General features: G+C 41.2%; 2 protein-coding genes across 4 annotated transcripts in view; one reads left to right on the top strand and one right to left on the bottom strand.

The window, feature by feature from the left end:
• The window catches only part of LOC136857143 (oxaloacetate tautomerase fahd-1, mitochondrial), a 62258-nt gene extending 45954 nt beyond the window's left edge, over positions 1–16304 (bottom strand). Inside the window, exon 1 of the mRNA XM_067135561.2 lies at positions 16195–16304. Coding sequence (XP_066991662.1) covers positions 16195–16256 — 62 coding nt within the window. The 5' untranslated portion in view covers positions 16257–16304. The remainder of the gene's footprint in view (positions 1–16194) is intronic.
• Positions 16305–16404: 100 nt separating this feature from the next.
• The window catches only part of slmb (beta-transducin repeat containing E3 ubiquitin protein ligase slmb), a 343572-nt gene continuing 341122 nt past the window's right edge, over positions 16405–18854 (top strand). For all 3 annotated transcript variants that reach the window (XM_067135559.2, XM_067135560.2, XM_067135558.2), the window contains exon 1: positions 16405–16544. In XM_067135559.2, coding sequence (XP_066991660.1) covers positions 16491–16544 — 54 coding nt within the window. In that variant the 5' untranslated portion in view covers positions 16405–16490. The remainder of the gene's footprint in view (positions 16545–18854) is intronic.

Below are 18854 nucleotides of genomic sequence, written 5' to 3'. Positions count from 1 at the left end.
CAGTTTGAGTGCGTCCCGCTGTGCCATGGTGGTGTTACGCATGTATTTCTGCAGTACAGGTCTCCATGTATTTGATAACTTGAAGCCGTCTTCCCTGTTGATGTTATTTGGGCGCAGCTCTATCTCTCTGGCTTCCCTCACAAGACGAGCATAGAAGTCTTTTACAGGCGCGATGACCTTCGCCTGGTCAAAGAGGATTTCATGGTCTGTACTGTAGAAATGTTCTGCTATGGCAGACTGGCTTATAGCGTTCTCCGTAGAGGATGAAAGAGCGACATTCTTTACCGACCTGATGTGCTCTTTCACCCTGGTGCTAACAAGCCTTTTTGTCATGCCAACATATGAACAACCACAACCACATGGAATTTCATATACGCCCGGTGTTTCAAGATGTGGCTTCTCTTTGACTGGTCGAAACAGGGATTTGAGTTTCCGGAAGGGTGAAAGAGCACATCAGATCGGTAAAGAATGTCGCTCTTTCATCCTCCACGAGGAACGCTATAAGCCAGTCTGCCATAGCAGAACATTTCTACAGTACAGACCATGAAATCCTCTTTGACCAGGCGAAGGTCATCGCGCCTGTAAAAGACTTCTATGCTCGTTTTGTGAGGGAAGCCATAGAGATAGAGCTGCGCCCAAATAACATCAACAGGGAAGACGGCTTCAAGTTATCAAATACATGGAGACCTGTACTGCAGAAATACAAGCATAACACCACCATAGCACAGCGGGACGCACTCAAACTGTCGACAGAGGGCGGTGCATCAGTAACTTCCCTCGCAACCACCACAGCACAGCACCACGATCCTTGAGTCCAGTTAGTGGGGTAGGCTGTGGATAGTATGGGCATGACTTCCATGTTCCTTCAGATAATTTCTTTGCTCACTGTCGGAGGCAAAACTTCACATGCCCTGATGAAGGCCAATGCAATTTGGCTGAAAGCTTGGCTTTATTATTAATAAATATATATATATATAGTGGCTTTAATCCAGTTCATTTATTTCTTTATGTTAATTCTTGAGGTGGTTTGGCTATGTTAAAGAGGAGGAAGGAAGATTGTGTTAGGAGGAGGGTAATGGAAATGGCTGTGCCTGATAAGAGGAGAAAAGGGAGACTGAAAAGAAGGCTGGACTAAATACAGGAAAACCTGGTTGCAGACAGAAGATGATGATGTTTGTTGTTTAAAGGGGCCTAACAGTTAGGTCATTGGCCCCTAATGGTACGAGATGTAACAAAATGAAGATTGAAACTTAGAAATGTATCCACTGACTAGAATCTAAAACGAATGGTGATGAGAAAATGATCACAAGACAAAAACAATCAGGGGATCCAATTCACAATGTCTTAATTACTGGGATGATGCTTATTATCTAAAGGGGTCCAAAATCCAGGTCACTGGCCCCTCACAACGGTACTAATCACTAGTAAAACAGAACCATGGTGTTCCTCCTACAGTGGTACTAATCACAGGTAATGTAGACTCATGGTGTTTCTCGTATGGTGGTACTAATCACAGGTAATGTAAACACATAGTATGTCACACAGAATGGCACAACTCGCAGGCAGCACAAACCCATGGCGTTTCGCATATAAGAGCACCACTCACAAGCAACGCAGACCCATGGTGCTCCTCACCTAGGTGTATTAATCACAGGCGCCAGTATTCCTGTGGTGTTCCTCACTTGGTGGAACTAATCACAGGCCATGTATACTCATGGGATCGCTCACATAGTGGTACTAATCATAGGCAATGCAGAATCATGGTGCATCACACATTATGGTAACGTCCACAGGCAACACAATCCCATGGTGTTCCTCACACAATAAGATTACTTTTTTTCTATTTGCTTTACATTGCACCGACACAGATAGGTCTTACGGTGACGATGGGATAGGAAAGGCCTAGGAATGGGAAGGAAGCAGCAGTGGCCTTAATTAAGGTACAGCCCCAACATTTGCCTGGTCTGAAAATGGGAAACCACAGTAAACCATCTTCACGGCTGCCAACAGTGGGGTTCGAACCCACTATCTCCCGGATGCAAGCTCACAGCTGCGTGCTCCTAACCACATGGCCAACTTGCCCGGTAATACTACTAATCTCGGGCAATGCAGACCAATGGTTTTCCTCAAACAGTGGTACTAAACATGGTGGTGAGCCAAACCCGTGGTGTTTCTCACACAGTACTACTAACCGCAGGCAACGTAGACCCATGGTGGTGTACATTAAGTGGTAATACTCGTAGGTAACGCAGACCATACTAAACACAGTGGAATGGACCAATGGAATACACATGATGATCTCTTTCATAAGCAACACTCAGACCCATAATGTTTTGCACAGAATGGCACTGCTGCTATATAACGTAAACCCTTGCAAGGTGGTACCTAGACGCAAGTAACGCTGACCCAGGGTGTTCTGCACATAATGGTACGAATCACAAGTAATCGCATGTTTCTAATGGCATCATCCCTTGGTCGCCCCTTATGACAGGCAGAGGATACCGTGGGTGTATTCTTCATCTGCGTACCCCAATCACAGGGGGTAGAGAGAGAAAAAAGAAGAAAAAGTAGGGATCCGTCACTTTGAAAAATGAAGTAATGGACGAAGAAAGGCAAGGACCACGAAGGACGTGAAAATGAGACTCCCTAGGCCTGAAATGCTCTAATATCATTGGGGTTGGAAAAGACCAAGAGTTGACCAAGGGAGGTCAGACAGGATAGATGAAAGTTAGGAACATGGCACAAGTAAGTAGAAGCAATACCAGGACTCAGCCAAGGGCCCCATGGTCACCAACCCACGCTCCCAAGTTGAGAGCCCCTGGGGCCCCTTTTAGTTGCCTCTTACAACAGGCAAGGGATACCGTGGGTGTATTCTTCGCCTGCATCCCCACCCACAGGGGGTGCAGAAGGAAAAATTGGAGGAAGTTAATCTGTACCAGTGACTTCACTTAGTATGAGAATACTAATAAAGCTGAGGTAGATAAGGATAGGAGTAACAAAAAGTATAAGAAATGAGAAGGTTAAAGAACTAGTGCAAGCTGTACCATTGCAGCGTAGGGTACAGGAATCAAAGCTAAGATTATATGGACCCATGAAGAGTCTGGAGAAGAGGATACCCAGGTAGATGCATGAGATGCGAATACAAGGCAGATCAAGAGGAAGACCACGGAACACACAGCTGAAAGGTGTGGAGAAATGGGTGAAATAAGGGAGGAGACTGGACTAAATTGATGACAGAGAGATGTTTGGAAGACAGAAGACAATGGAGAGGCTTATGCTCTAACCACATCAAGCCAGTGGCTGGAAGCTGTGCAGATGATGACTATGATGATAATGTTAGACAGGTAGTGTGCCCCGCGGTTACCAAACCACGCTCCCAAGTTGAACGCACATGAGGAGCCATTCGTTTTAGTTGCCTCTTGGGAAACAGGAGATACCATATCTATTCTAGAGGGCACTCTCAAAGATGTCTCCACATAACTTAGTGATGAATGTATGTGCTTGAAACTTGCTATAACTTCTGTTATTATAATCTGAAGATAATAAATGGGCTATTTAAAACTCCAATACAACAACTTGAGATGTTAACATATTGCAGTGAACTGCTTCTGTAGACTTCCTTGAAATTGAGGACAATATTCAGACACTGTGTAATATTTTGATGACTACCAATAAATAAAATCATGAATAAAAATATGTATATAAATAAATAACATTAAATTACTCAAAAACTTCATAAAATACTTGAAATAAATTAAATTAATAAACATAATTAACCGAAATGTCCGTAGTATGGGTGCCAGAGTTCACCAGAATGGATCTCTCGAATTTAGATAGAGCATGATAATTCTTTATATACCACGGCGTATACATTATGCTGCGTACTGGTATATCTGCTTCGGGACTTACCTAACCTTCTGAAAACGACTAAATAGATAGGAACTGCACCTAGGTTCATCAATAACTCCACTGATTCTAAAATATCTATTCTTAATAAAATCCGTGCATGAGCACGTCATCAACACACGAAAGTACACTTATAATACACAAACAGAATATTGCTGGAAGACTCCATATTTACAACAACAACAATGAAAACAGTGGGAAAACGAAAGCGAGAACTAAGCCACCATTTGTAGTTAGTAATACCAAAATAAATGTCCAATAACGGACCATTTATTTTGGTATTATAAATTTACTCATTCGGAACAAATACTTCAGATTCCCTATGGGAATCAACATCTACACCATTTGTAGATAGTTCGTTGAACAATGTACATATATGTATATAAGAACCCTGCACTGTCCCTGTATCAACACGACTTGCTGATTCTGATAATCGGCACTTATAATATCACACAGATACTGTACCTCGTAATACTGTGTTCACTGACTTTAACACTTGTTCTGAAGATATATACATTTGAGCAACACACGCTTGTCATTCCTGAACATAAATTATGGAAAGTCTGAGATAGCTTTCACCAACATATAATACCAGGCCACCACAAAATGATACAATACTAAGTTGTATGTCAGTCACTTTTCACAAACATAAAAAGACTACGTTCCACCAACGTTTGAAGTCCAGTCTGGTATAGTGCAGCAGTCTCACTCCAGTACCGTCTTGTGAAGTTTCACTCCCGTATCGTGTATCAGCACTACTTCATTCCCGTACAGTGTGTGTGGTTCCCGCCGTTTTATCAACCTTTACCGACATCAGCATTCCCCTTCCTCTCACATGATACGTCTGGATTGATCCTCGCCAGCCAATCATGGTAGATCCTCTTGTCAAGACCACACCGTGAACTCCTTCTTGGCCCCAAGACATAAACAAACTCTCTTGGGTGTTTCACATGAGTCATAGAACTTTCCTAATACAACAACAAGCTCATTTCATCATACTGGGATATATACATGACTCATGCAAAGTTTCCAAGTTCCAATATAGCAATGTTTTCCCAGCCGTATGGTCAAAACAAATTACTCGTACTACATATATGGAGACCTCGCAGCTTACAAATATTAATGACAAAATATACAACTGAAATACTGACGATGATAATAATAATAATAATAATAATAATAATAATAAAAATCAAATACTGACAATAATATCTCTCACTTCAAATAAAGTGCGAGGGTGTGATATATGTACTATCACAACTGGAATTTCTTAAACCACTTTTCGTATGACCCAGATTAATTTCTAGTGAGACACAGACCTAGCGTTTATAGTGCGGTATGTCTCCAACTATGGGCTAGAACAAGTTTCATACTTTCTTGACTTAAATCAGTCTCATCTTTGACTTTGCAGTATGAAAGGGACTGAGGTATGAGAAATACTTAACTAGCTGGCATGTAAATTGGCAGCTGGTCACACAGAGAGACAAAGCTACTTCATGTGCAGCTGCTACATTCCGGAGAATTAAGTGACTTGGTTTCTCAAATAAGTATTATTATGTTTATGTGAATCTAATTTGTAATATTTTTTTAATACATCGAGTTGAGCCTCTATGGACTGCGTGGTAACAACCAACTTCATTTTAGTGTCTAGGTCTTGTTTCTGTTCCGGCTTTGACTTCCTGCCAGTATCATCTGAGCCCAGCGACGAGTGCCTGTTTATGCTCTTCAGACAAAGGTCCTTTCCGTCTTCTAGAAGTTGATGGCATTTTGAAACCTTGATAATTATTCACCAATCTTCTGAATGCGTTCCTGTCATGAATTTCTTGGTCTGAAATACCAATCTGCCTCAGATCTTTTTCGCATTCCTGGAACCATCTTGGCCTTGTCGCCTTAGATTGAATAAAATTCCATATTCTTTTTGTTAGTCGATCATCAGCCATTCTCAAGAGATGACCGTAAAATAGTAGCCGTCTCTTCTTAATTGACGCTGTGAAAGGTTCTGTCTTGCTGTACAAATCCTCATTTGGTCTCATTAGCCACTGTCCATCAACCCACCTATTACCTAGGATTTTTCTTAGTATCCTGCGCTCTCTTTTTTCCAGCCAGTCAACTTGACCTTTACTACTTAAGGTCAAAGTTTCAGACGCATATAATCCCTCAGGTTTTACAACTGTGTTATAGTGTCGGAACTTGGTCCCTATACTCATAGACTTTTTATTATAGATATTCTTTGTCATTTGGTATGCCTGGTCTAACTTCCTCATCCTGACATTGATTGCTTCCTCTTCTAATCCATTCTGCTGGATGACTTCACCAAGATATCTGAAATTCTTGACAAGACCGATTTTTCCAAGATTAGTGATCATCCATTCAGGTCCATCACAGATGTTTGTCATACATTCTGTCTTCGGAATAGAAATCTGGAGTCCTACCTTTTCAGCAATTTCTGACAGCCTGTTGATCTTGTTGACTGCTGAATCTATGTTGTTAGCAAAAAATGGCCAGATCATCCACAAAGGCCAGGCAGTCAACGTACACCCCTTTGTGCTTGGGACCCAAGTCTGAACTGATCTTCCTTTGTTACTTCTTGGTCTAACAACTTCCTCCACTCTCGAATGACTTTTTCCAAAACACAGTTGAAGAGGAGTGGGGATAGTCCATCTCCCTGTCTTACACCCGTTCTGATTGTAAACGGTTCTGAGATCTCACCCATAAATTTTACTTTCGACACTGTGTTGGTTAGTTTGCTTGATCAAATTTCTTGACGTATCGTCCACTCCAAACTCTTCCAAAATATCCATTAATGACTCGCAGTCAATGGAGTCATGTGCTTTCTGAAATTCAACAAACACAACCACGTAGCTGTATCCTCCTGTCTTCTTGTACCTGATGATGCTCTTCAGAAAGATCTGTTCTGGGCACGAATGGCTTTTTCTGAAGCCAGCCTGATATTTCCCAATCTGTTGGTCAAGGTGAGCTTCTATATTGTTCTGAACTGCTTTGGAGAAAATCTTATAGGGAACAGATACTAATGAGATGCCCCTATAGTTGTTGACATTCTTTTTATCACCTTTCTTGTGCAGAGGGTGGATTAGTGCTGACAGCCATTCAGTTGATATCATCCCAGTTCTCCAGATATCTTCAAAAAGCTTGACTAGTACATCTAGAGTTTCATCATTTGCCAGCTTCAGTAGTTCTGCCACTATCGAATCTTCACCAGCTGCCTTATTATTCTTTAAGCTGTTTATAATCTGTTTGATCTCCTCTTTACAAGGAGGGAGAGAGTTGGGTAGTTTGTGGATCGGGTCGCACCCAGGGAATCTTTCTTTTGGTTCCTCACAATTAAGAAGGTTTTCAAAGTACCGAGATATGATCGTACAGTTTTCTTTATTGGTCAAGCCCAGCTTTCCATTTTCATCTCTAAAACTAAGGCTGGGGGCTTAGTACCCTCTCAAATTAGTCTTGAATGTTTGATAGAAGTCTCTGGAATTGTTTTTCCAGAAATCCTGATCGATCTGTTCTAACTACTGTTTCTCATATAGTCGCTTGGCCCTTCAGAAAGTTTTGGCTGCTTCTTTTCGAGCTTCACAGAACACATCAAAATCTTCGGGTCGAGTTCCACTTTTTCCAGGCATTTGTTCTTTGGGTCAGCACTTCATCACAGACCTCATTCCACCATCTATGCTTTCTCTTCTTAGCTGTCAGGATTGCAGTATTAGCTGCTTGTTGGATCTTGGAGGCGATGTCTGTTCATTTAGGAGATTCAAATGTCAATTGCTGGTGGTATTGTTCTAAGACATTTTGATTGATTTTTAACTTTCCAAGGTTGTATTTATAAATTCTGTTTCCTAGTTTCAGGGCCTTATTGAGAGGAATGAAATTAATTTTGATCTTGGAGAGGTAATGATCTGAATCAAACTGGGGACCTCTCTGCACTTTAACGTTCATTATTTCCTTAATCGCTCTCCTGGACATTGCTACATGATCAATCTGTTTCTCTCCACACACATTGCCTGGTGATCGCCAAGTTTTTTTGTTTGCTTGGCTTGTGTTTGTAGAATGTTGACATTATCTGAAGACTGAAGGTACGACACAGATTGACGAGTCTTATACCATTTCTATTAGTCATTTTGTGAGCAGGATAGTTTCTAATTGTTGATCTGAATTGTGGTTCTATTCCCAGCTGAGCGTTAAAGTCACCTAATAAGATCTTGATGTTCTTAGATGGTATTTTCCCAACTGTTCTTCAAGAAGGTCCCAAAACTGTTCGACTTTCTCAGAATTACGTCTGTTGTCCTCACTGTTCAGTGCATGCACGTTGATCAGTGTGTATCCTTTGTTACCGCAGCTGAGAGTTAGAATGGAAAGTCTCTCAGAGGGGCTGAAGAAGTCCACGATTGAACTGACAACCTTCTTGTGAACAACAAAAGCTGTGCCAAGTAAAGGCATGTTCTTACCTATTTTTATAGCCCTTTTGCCTTTATAAATCCTATATCCTTCAAAGTCCATTATGTCCTCATCTCGGTGTCTTCTTTCTTAGGTGGCTAAGATGGTTATGTTGTGTTTGTCCATCATCGTCGTCAATTCTTTGTGTTTTCCCACTTTCAGTAGTGAATTGACATTCAACGTCCCAAAGTAGTATTTCTGTTTCGTCTTGAATTTTGTACATGTAGTAATGTCTTCAAAGCATCTTGGTTCAGGCTCCCCAGAATCCACAGGCCTCTTAGGAGCGGTAGATTCCCTCAACGAGGTAGTGTCCTTTTTGTGACAACATTCCATGATGCTTGGTTGTTCAAACCAGTATGGGTCGGAAAACTCCTTCCCGGTAGTAGAACCAAGGTTGTAAGCCCTGGAGCTCAATAATAGGCCGCTCCTCTGGAGTCAGACGCCTTTCGCAGCCGCTTCACTGAAGAACAGACGCTGCTAAATGAAGATAGTTCATCCGCTTTATCCGCCGTTGGGACTTGGTTGTCGCCTTCCGCCTTCCAAGCTGTTGACTATCTTCACCGTAACCCTGACAGGGACCCTCACAAGGTACTACCAGCCGGGCCAAGTTTTTTTGCTAGTTGCTTTACGTCGCACCGACACAGATAGGTCTTATGGCGACGATGGGACAGGAAATGGCTGGGAGTGGGAAGAAAACGGCCGTGGCCTTTATTAAGGTACACCCCCAGCATTTGCCTGGTGTGAAAATGGGAAACCACGGAAAACCATCTTCAGGGCTGCCAATAGTGGGGTTCGAACCTACTATCTCCCGAATACTGGATACTGGCCGCACTTAAGCGAGTGCAGCTATCGAGCTCGGTCCAAGGTTTTTTAAAGAGGTGTTACTCTTCTATTACTCCCCACTTTGTTCTGGCTTGTGACAGACAGAGCCTGGCTTCTCACACATTGGGCCCAGGATGGCAGGGTTCTAATCTGTATATATTATTGTAAGATTTTGTAATTTATTTGCCTGTTAATTTATAAAATCCATTTCTGCCACCATTACATAATTGCAATATTTGAATCCCAAAGACTTGAAAATTCTTAGCATAGATATTTCAACTTTCCTCACATTCTGAAGTTTTGTTAATTTCTGATATCATCTTTCTTGTTGTAGGAAACTCTCCTCTGTTGTAAAATGTATACAACTTTACAACAAAGTACACTTAGTTCAAATTCATCTATTTCAATGAACGGTTTCTGCTTTTGTGTCTGGAGAACGAGACTCTGGATTACCAGAGGTTATGTTCTGATGATTTGCCCTCTCGAATAATGCACTGCACAGTTCCAAGGCTTAAGTTACGTTGCATGCTGTAGTTCTTCATTCATCATGTTTTGCAATTCTATAAAATGGAATCGGTTTAAAATACCGCACAAATGCTAAATCACTGAATGTCAACCTCTCACTACAAGAGTCCGGCTCCATGGCTGAATGTTTAGCATGCCAGCCTTTGCTCACAGGGGTTCTGGGTTCAATTCCCATCAGGGTCAGAAACTTTAACCATAACTGATTAATTTCGCTGGCATGGGGGCTGGATGTATATGTCGTCTTCATCATAATTTCATTCCCATCACAATGCGCAGACTGCCTACGGGCGTTAAATCAAAAGACCTGCACCTGGCGAGCCGAACATGTCCTCGAACACTCCCGGCACTAAAAGCCATTTCAGTATAAGAATGTACAACTTACTGATTTTTACTGATCATGAATGACATAACGTACTGATGCTAGTGCTGAACCAACAAGTTACGTGCCAGTCATTCTAGCAACCAAAATGTACTCACCAACAAACTCTACAAGTGACACTTTTACGCCATTCATAACAAGGACTGATTTCATTAGTGGGCTTGGCAGACTGGTGACAGAGCCTCCTGGCTCAGTGAGGAAAGCAATGGAAACTACCTCACCTCAATCCTCATTTCACTAGCATGGTTCTTCACTGATGCTTAGGCTGCCCGCAAGAGCTGATAACTGTACTGTAAAGGACCCTACTTGCCTTTGAACTGATGACTTTTGATAATTTAATTTCTTCATAATAACAGTCTTCTTCTTCCTGGTCTTAATTCCACTTTATTGGGGTTGGCAACTGATATGGATTTGGTCCAATTTTACGGCCGGCTGTCCTTTCTGACGCCAACCGTATGTGGAAGGATGTAGATAGTACTGTGTGTTTCTACAGTGGTTAGTAGTATAGTGTGTATAAATAAAGAGAAGTGTACCGACACAAATGCCAACACCAGTCCCCAAACCAGAGGAATTAATCATGTGTTATCAGTACGCAGTTAAAATTCTTGACCCAGCTGGGAATCGAACCTGGGGCCGTCGTAACCGAAGAGCAGTACGCTGACCATTCAGCCAAGGAGCCGGACTTTCTTTATATAAACAATACAAATAATAAATCATAGGCCTAATAATAATGTCGCTTCAATTGCTATAGACTTTAAAAGGCATCAGCGTTTTGGAATTTTGTTCCAAAGGAATTTCTTTGTCGTGCTGGAAGCCAACAACACGAAATTGTAGCATTTTTTTTTTTTTTTTTTTTTTGCTACTGGCTATACGTTGCACCGACACAGATAGGTCTTATGGCGACGATGGGATAGAAAAGGCCTAGGAATTGGAAAGAAGTGGCTGTGGCCTTAATTAAGGTTCAGCCCCAGCATTTGCCTGGTGTGAAAATGGGAAACCACGGAAAGCCATCTTCAGGGCTACCGACAGTGGGATTCGAACCCGCTATCTCCCGGATGCAAGTTCACAGCCGTGTGTCCCTAACCGCATGGCCAACTCACCCGGTGTAGCAATTATTGCATGAAATAAATTTCACGGTTAAAAGCCCGTAACTTATTGACAGTGCTAAAATATATTTAAAATATACTTTAAAATATGTATTTACCTATTAAAATACAATTGGATTATAGTGGATCAACTGCAGCATGCAACATAACTTAAGCCTTGGAATTGTGCAATGCATTACTTGAGAGGGCAAATCATCAGAACGTACTTCTGGTAATCCAGTGTTATGTTGTCCAGGCGCAATGGAAGAATTTGAATCAAGTGTACTTCATTGTAAAGTTGTATATTTTACAACAGAGGGGAGTTTCCTACAAGGGAAAGATGATATAAAAAATGAACAAAGCTTCAGAATACAAAAAATTTTTCAAGTCTTTGGGATTCAAATACTGCAAAGAAGGGGCAAAACGTGTTACACTATAATACAATAGTATTTTAATAATTGAAATATTGAAAAGATGGAATTTCTCTCAAATATATTGTAGCAATTAAGCGCTTTCAAATGCCATTGACTTCAGCAGGGATCAGTGGTGGCTTATGCTGAATTATATTGGTGGTTCTGCACTGTGATGTCCAGTGCATTGCAGTAAGTGTAGTAGACAAATCTAAAGTCATATTCCATACAGCAACCGCCAACTGAGCTCACGTGCATCTGTCCTCCAAACCCACGGAAACGCCTCTCTCCATGTCCTATCAGCTTTGAAGTTCCCAAAAATGTACAGAAAAAATACAGGTAGAGCCTGTACACGCACCTCAATTTGTAAGGTTTCTGATCTTGAGTGGCTTTGATGATATAAACAACTGGCTTGTAAAAAAAAAAAAAGGTTTTCTTCCTCTCATCGAAAATAATTTTGATCTAGTATCGACACACTCATATTTACATTAGTTCCGAGACCTGAATACAACTTTTGGAGCCGGCTTTCTTATTGGAACTTTGCAGTGCATTACTCAAGAGGGCAAATCATCAGAACATACCTCTGGTAATCCAGTTTCATTCTCCAGGCGCAAAAGCAGAAACAGTTAACTGAAATGGATGAATTTGAACTAAGTGTACTTCATTGTGAAGTTGTATACTAATATTTTTTTTTTTTTCTTTCTATTTTACAACTACCTAATTTCAAAGAATTCACCTTCATGTGTACTATAATTAATTGGGAAACATCTTTATGATTAGGCCTAGGCCTACTTGTAGAATGTTAATTCCAGGTATTGCCATAATTACTTTTACGGCTTATCTCATCTTGTCAGCTGTATTACGAAGAGTGAAAGACTCCCTAATTAAACCTTTGTCTTTGCCATAGCGTGATGTAATAACAAGATGCCAACCCGTAGCACGGGGCCTCCCAAACGCCCAAAATCTCACGCATGCAAACTGAGGCGCAGAGGTCCTGTGCACAGTGCATCAGTCCCACTTGGACCAGGTCATCTCAGAGCGACTCAGCTAAGCTCGGCTCAGCGCTACGGAGCAAGTGAGGAAAAGAAAGACAGGCGGAGCGAGCGAGACGCGTGGAGAAAGAGAGAGGCAGCACTATTGCTCCAAATCGAGGAGTGGGAGTCTACACTCAAAGGCCCTTTCCCTTCACCTCCTGCAAGACAAGGTTGTCCAAAGAGGTTGATAGTCAAGACATGAGATGGTATGATTTAATGCAGCGCTTAGTGAGGAAACATCGATTCTAAAAATGGGGATGTCTCAGCAACACAGCTCCTCCAATACACATGAATTGGCCAGGCGTGCAGATCATACAGAACTTATGGGCGAGTCTTAGGCACCCATCGGAGAAAGCTGTGGTTAAGTGTGCTCCCATGTTTTCGTCTTCATGTGCTGTTGTTCACAGATCAAAGCAAGGTTGCCAGATTACCAGTAACTGAATGGATATCAATATTTGGCTCAATAGCAACACGATATGAAGGATGGGATCGCTCATCGCTGTATATTATTTCATTCGAGGTTCTGGTGCTCTACAGATCCTATTATGAAGCCGCGCCCGGCTGGGATCCAACATGGTATCTTGGAGCAGAAGGACGACGAATAATCGACTGCGCCAGAGATCGTCAAGCAAACATTATTATATTTTTCTTGTTTTCAATATAATAGCACAATATTCATCAGATACAGACGGTTTATACGAACCAACAGCATTTTAAAGACAAGAGATGCTGATAGAAAAGGTACCTGGACTTCTCAAGATTATGAACAACTTCTGGAATTGAGTGTCGCAACACACGTGTTTTTTGAAACAGCGGGCAGTGCCAAAATTCTAGGAGCCAAAATCAGAAAGAATATAGACATAAACAAAGTGAAAGCAAAGACAAGCCAGATCGACCTGGTGAAGAAAATGATATATGAAGGTGAAATAGATTCCACAGCATGGTGGATATCAAGTTACTATGAAGAAGTGGCTCCTCTAAACATGGGGACAAGAAAGTCAAAACCTTGGTTCGACAAACAATGTTATGAGGCAAGGAGAAGCACATTAGAAAAATTGAACAGGGCAAGGGAAAGAAAGAACATGGAAAACTTGGAAGAGTACCGGCAACAGAGAGTTCAGTACAAAGAGCTCCTGAAGAGAAAAAAGATTCAGTACATAGAAGAACAACAGAAAAGGATCATAGAAGAAGCTAAATTAGATCCATACAAGGCTCTACGACTGAAAACGAGCAAAATACAGTCTAAGATCGATATGGAAACATGGAAATCGCACCTCAACAAAACAACTGCTTCGAGAGACACGAGACCAACACTCAGGTGTCCAGAACCCAGAGACCCATCAAATGTCATAACAGAAAATGAAATCGTTCAGGTCAGCAACGAGGGAAGAAGCAATAGAACACCAGGACCAGATGGAGTCAGAAATGAGCATCTAAAAAGAGTCAGTGAGGGAAATGTTACCAGTATGGAGTGCCTTATTGAACAAATGCCTCGAAACTGGAAGGGTCCCAACAGACTGGAGGAAGGCAACAATCCGAATGCTATATAAGGGGAAAGGAGACGCAGATGACCCGAATTCCTACAGAGGGATCGCGATGGAACAAACAGGTTTAAAACTTCTGACGAGGATCTTAACGAAGAGAGTGATGAATAAATTGGATCCACTGTTACCAGAGGAGCAATTTGGGTTCAGACGGAAAAGATCTACAACGATGGCACTGGAGAATTTACTGAATCACATTCGTATTACCCTAGAAATTCCACGACGCAAATTATTTGTGGCATCCATTGACTACTCCAAGGCATTTGATTGGGTAAACAGAAGGTTACTCATAGATAAGCTGGAGAAGTTAATCGGAACATCTAATGTCACAACACTCATATCAAACCTGTTGGCTGAGAATTATATACAGGTGGACGATGGCATTGGGTCGTCAGATTGGATGCCACAGACTATAGGAGTTCTTCAAGGTGATCCACTTAGTCCTATATTATTTAACGTTTTTACCTCTGATGTAGTGTCAGAGATAAAGGAAAAGACAGACACAGAAATGTACCTGTATGCTGATGACATGGCAACTGCGGCTTAAGACATAACAGAACTACAACGTGCGATGAACTTGCTAGTGGACTGGGCAAACAGGAATGCAATAAAAATAAATGAGAAGACTGAACCAGTCGTATTCAGGAAAGGAGGTAAACCAAAGGAAACGGAGCATACATGGTGTAATAACGTCCGCCTTCGCAGAGTTAGCAGTTTCAGATACCTAGGTATAACCTTGCAAACCACATGCAGCAGTTTCATGATCCATATAAGAGCTAGAATTATTGCAGCTCTGAAAGCGATGAATGACACTGAGAATATCACACAAATTGCAGTGGATACAGCCATGATGCTTTTTCGAGTAAAAGTTCTACCAGTGTTAACCTATGAGCTTGAGATCATAGGGGAATTTCTGAGTGTGAAGCAATTAGAAGACCTGGAAAAGATAAAATCCAGATATCTGAAGCGAGTCCTGAGTGTATCAAAGACTACAAGATCTCGACTTGTACCGGTATATGAACTCGCGAGAGAAACTTTCCTGATTGAGGACCTGAGATACAATCTTGTTTTACCAGGAGGCGCAGCATACGATAACCTGTTGCATAAACTTAGAGAAAAAAATAGGGACATTTGGGAAGACTTCTACTCAACGGAGGCCATGACGGATCGGAAATGTATGGAAACGTGCTACCAACTGAGACACATAGTTACGAGATTGGCTGTGCACGGATTCCATTTCAAGATGTGTAAAAACAAAGTATTTCACGAACCGAACACAAACTGTGTGGGTAGGCTATGTGACCAAGTATGTGGATGATATATCCAGAAGTGTTCCTCGAGGTCCTGTTCGATTAGTGAATTTATTAAGGACTAACACTTCTGCAGAGCTCATTAGACGCCACGCTGTTTTATCTAATTGTCAACCTCTATGCACATTGTGCGCAATAAAATTTATTATTAAAATTCCAGTCATCATTTCTGAAATCCTGAGCGACTGCCGATGTCGGTACTTCTATTCTATCCTCTTGGGTCAGTACCGTAATATAAGTACGGAAAGTTGTGGGAAATAATAAGAGGCGTACAATATCGGCATTAATAGGTAATGGTTGCAGGTTACTGGGCTTAAACATTATTAACTAATTAGTCAACATCAGAAATAAGCAATTATTTCAGTGTATAACTTTTTCTTCTTTCATTTTAGACTTTAAAGTAAACTCGTCAACCTCTTGTGTTACAGTGTGAATGCTAAAATATTCTCTGTAATTTGTGTTACCGGTACTGTAGTAGCCAAAGTTTACAGTTAATTAATTGTGATCCTAGACAAACCGATAAAAACATAGCAGATACAGTGAGATATTATGAACATTGTAAACTCATAGTATAGTATAACTTCGTGTAGCATATGGCCAGGCAGCACACGGCACAGGCGCAATGTACGTGTAATCGTATTAAAATTTGCCAGTTATTTATAAAACATCAGAGGCGCCTATGTTGGAAGTACTTAATAACTGTACATCGTACAGAAGCCCTGTTATCACTTACTTGTAGTTTAATATGGCTCCAATTATTTTCTTTCCCGTTAAATGGAAATTGCACAGCGACATTTTGATTTAACATCTAAATATTTTGGTATTGGTGGAATTGGGAATATAGGTTTTACGCAATGCTCCCTGCTTTTGTTAGCAATTTACAATGCCGTAGCATAGCATGCGCCATCTACACAGGTCAATGACGTCACGTCATAGTCACAAATTCAGGTATCGAATCCTGTGTGTATGTGTGTGAGTGGTGGTGATTGCCTTGTATCTAGTGTTGTTTTGCCCGTGTTCGTGTGAGCAATGCTTAATATGGAAACAGATAAGATAATCGAAGACTCCAACACCAATTCACAGGTTAGGAAAATGCCTCAATAAAATTAGTGTTGAAGTGTGTTTTGTGACCTGGCTGTGAAGTTTCTATCGCCATCTTGCGACGTAAGATACGTTGGTCTGTCTTATTTTATATGGATGTTAACTACAGGATCTTCAAGTTTGGACTTCCACAGATAAGAGTTAAATTTTAAATGAGAAGCAATGTCTGCATTTGGCTCAGTGGAGTGTAAGGTCGCCGTACTCTTCAAAATTCCCTTGTCATGGTAGGGAACTGTACTGAGGTACAAAATTTTCCAGCTTATGGCGTTTACCTAGCATTGAGAGTGGTATTTATGTCGGCTGAATTAAAATTACTCTCTCTTAATTTGTAATCTATCACAGTCGTTTTAGGTGTAGGCTATATAACTGAGAATCTCTCAGAGTGTTGTTTGCGACTAAACAGTAGTTTTGCTTTAGTGTTTGACGTTTGTGAACTTAGGAACGTTCTCCTTTCCTAAAATCAGTTAATTTAGTAGTTCTACTTGCTAAATCACTTAATTTAATAACGAACTACTTCGTAGGTTAACTCTTGGGTGGTATTCCGTTTCTGTAAATTGGGTTTGAAGTTGTTGCCGATTTCTCGAGTTAAGAACGCGTTTCCGTGTGGTTATATTATACTGTGTTGAGCGCCAGTGGTTACAACCTGTAAATGCATTGTAATCTGTTACCGTTTATTTTCAGTTGTTTAATACATGAAGAACTATTCAGTTGTTTCTGGGTGATGTTTACATTGTAATGTTATTGAGGTTAGCGAGTCGGACTGTTGAGGTTGGTTTGTTTGTTTCTCCCTGGTCGAACTTTTTCTAATAGTTTTCCTTTTTTTTAAATGTTAAATTTTTTGTTTCATACATGTCACATTCAGTCAGATTCTCAGTTTTGTCAGAGAACTTGTTCAGAGCTCTTGAACGGTTTGTGACTTTCTAAATTTGGATCTGAACTGTTTCGAGTTAGGGATTTACCAATTAAGGTAGGCAGTGCAGGCATCTCTTCGATAATTTGTGGTAATTGTACATTCTATGAACTTAATGACCTAGTTTTCACCTACAAATGTGAATTTGGCTAATTTCAGTTATGTTCGCGAATGCCTCTGATATGACATATTATGTCGTTTCAGTGGTCTAAGAATTATTTATTATTTTAAATCTCCACTCGATGTGATCCGTGCTATAGTTTTCTTTACGTAATATGCCTGCAGTGATTTCTTCTGGTGTTCGAGCTTCATTCCTAACTGTTATTGAGGTTAGGGATTCAACTGTTCATGACACTGCGAGAGTCCGAGGTTTTGACATTCATGGTTATAACGAGGGGGATTGATTGCACTGATTGAACGTGGCTGGTGTTTGCTGTTACTAGCATCCCCCTGTGGAGGGGGGGGGGGGTAGAATAACGCCCACGGTATCCCCTACCTGTTGTAAGAGGCGTCTAAAATGGGCCCCGAGGACTGTTACCTTGGGAGTGTGTTTTGGCAACCATGGGGCCCTCAGCTAAGTCCTGGCATTGCTTCTACTTACTTGTCCCAGGCTCCTCACTTTCATCTATCTTATCCGACCTCCCTTGGTCAGATCTTGTCACCACGTGTTTCTAGCATTCATTTATTATTGTGGGTAAAGAGGATTATTTTGATGTTCATGTATGGTGTAAAACAGTATATACACTGGTCTTCTACAAGGAAAGTATGATAAGGGTCGTAGCTCCATCGTCGTTCTTAAGATTCAAATGTAAAATAAGTTTATCTACTTACGTAATGTATTATGATACTTTCGGGTTATACGTATCACGCCTCATTTAGTCCCCCCCCCCCTCCACCTTTAAATTCTTCTAAAGCATTGTTTCATTTGGGATTCCCCCCCACACAGACGGATGATGTTCGAAACCTGGTCGATTCTGGGGTGAGATTTTCATCAGTGTTGTGGTGTCGGGAAGGGCATGCGGCTTTAAACCCTCTGCCGAAACAAAATGAACCTGCGTGCCTCTAGTGAAATATTCGGGATAAACTGAAGAAAGTTTTCTAGTTGCGCAAAATAGACGCATAGCGTTCGCTATTTGTTGTGTACCGGGCGAGTTGGTCATTCAGTCAAGTGCGCACAGCTGTGAACTTTCATCTGGGAGATAGTGGGTTCAAACCCCACTGTCGGCAGCCCTGAAGATGGTTTTTCGTGGTTTCCCATTTTCATACCAGGCAAATGCTGGGGCTACGGCCGCTTCTTTCCCATTCGTAGGCCTTTCCTATCCCATCGTCGCCATCTGTGTCGGTAAAAGTAAAATTTAATTTGTTGTGTACGTACGTTTACA

Source organism: Anabrus simplex, chromosome 1 (genome assembly GCF_040414725.1).
Source record: "Anabrus simplex isolate iqAnaSimp1 chromosome 1, ASM4041472v1, whole genome shotgun sequence".
NCBI lineage: Eukaryota > Metazoa > Arthropoda > Insecta > Orthoptera > Tettigoniidae > Anabrus > Anabrus simplex.
This window is presented reverse-complemented; position numbering and strand designations above follow the sequence as displayed.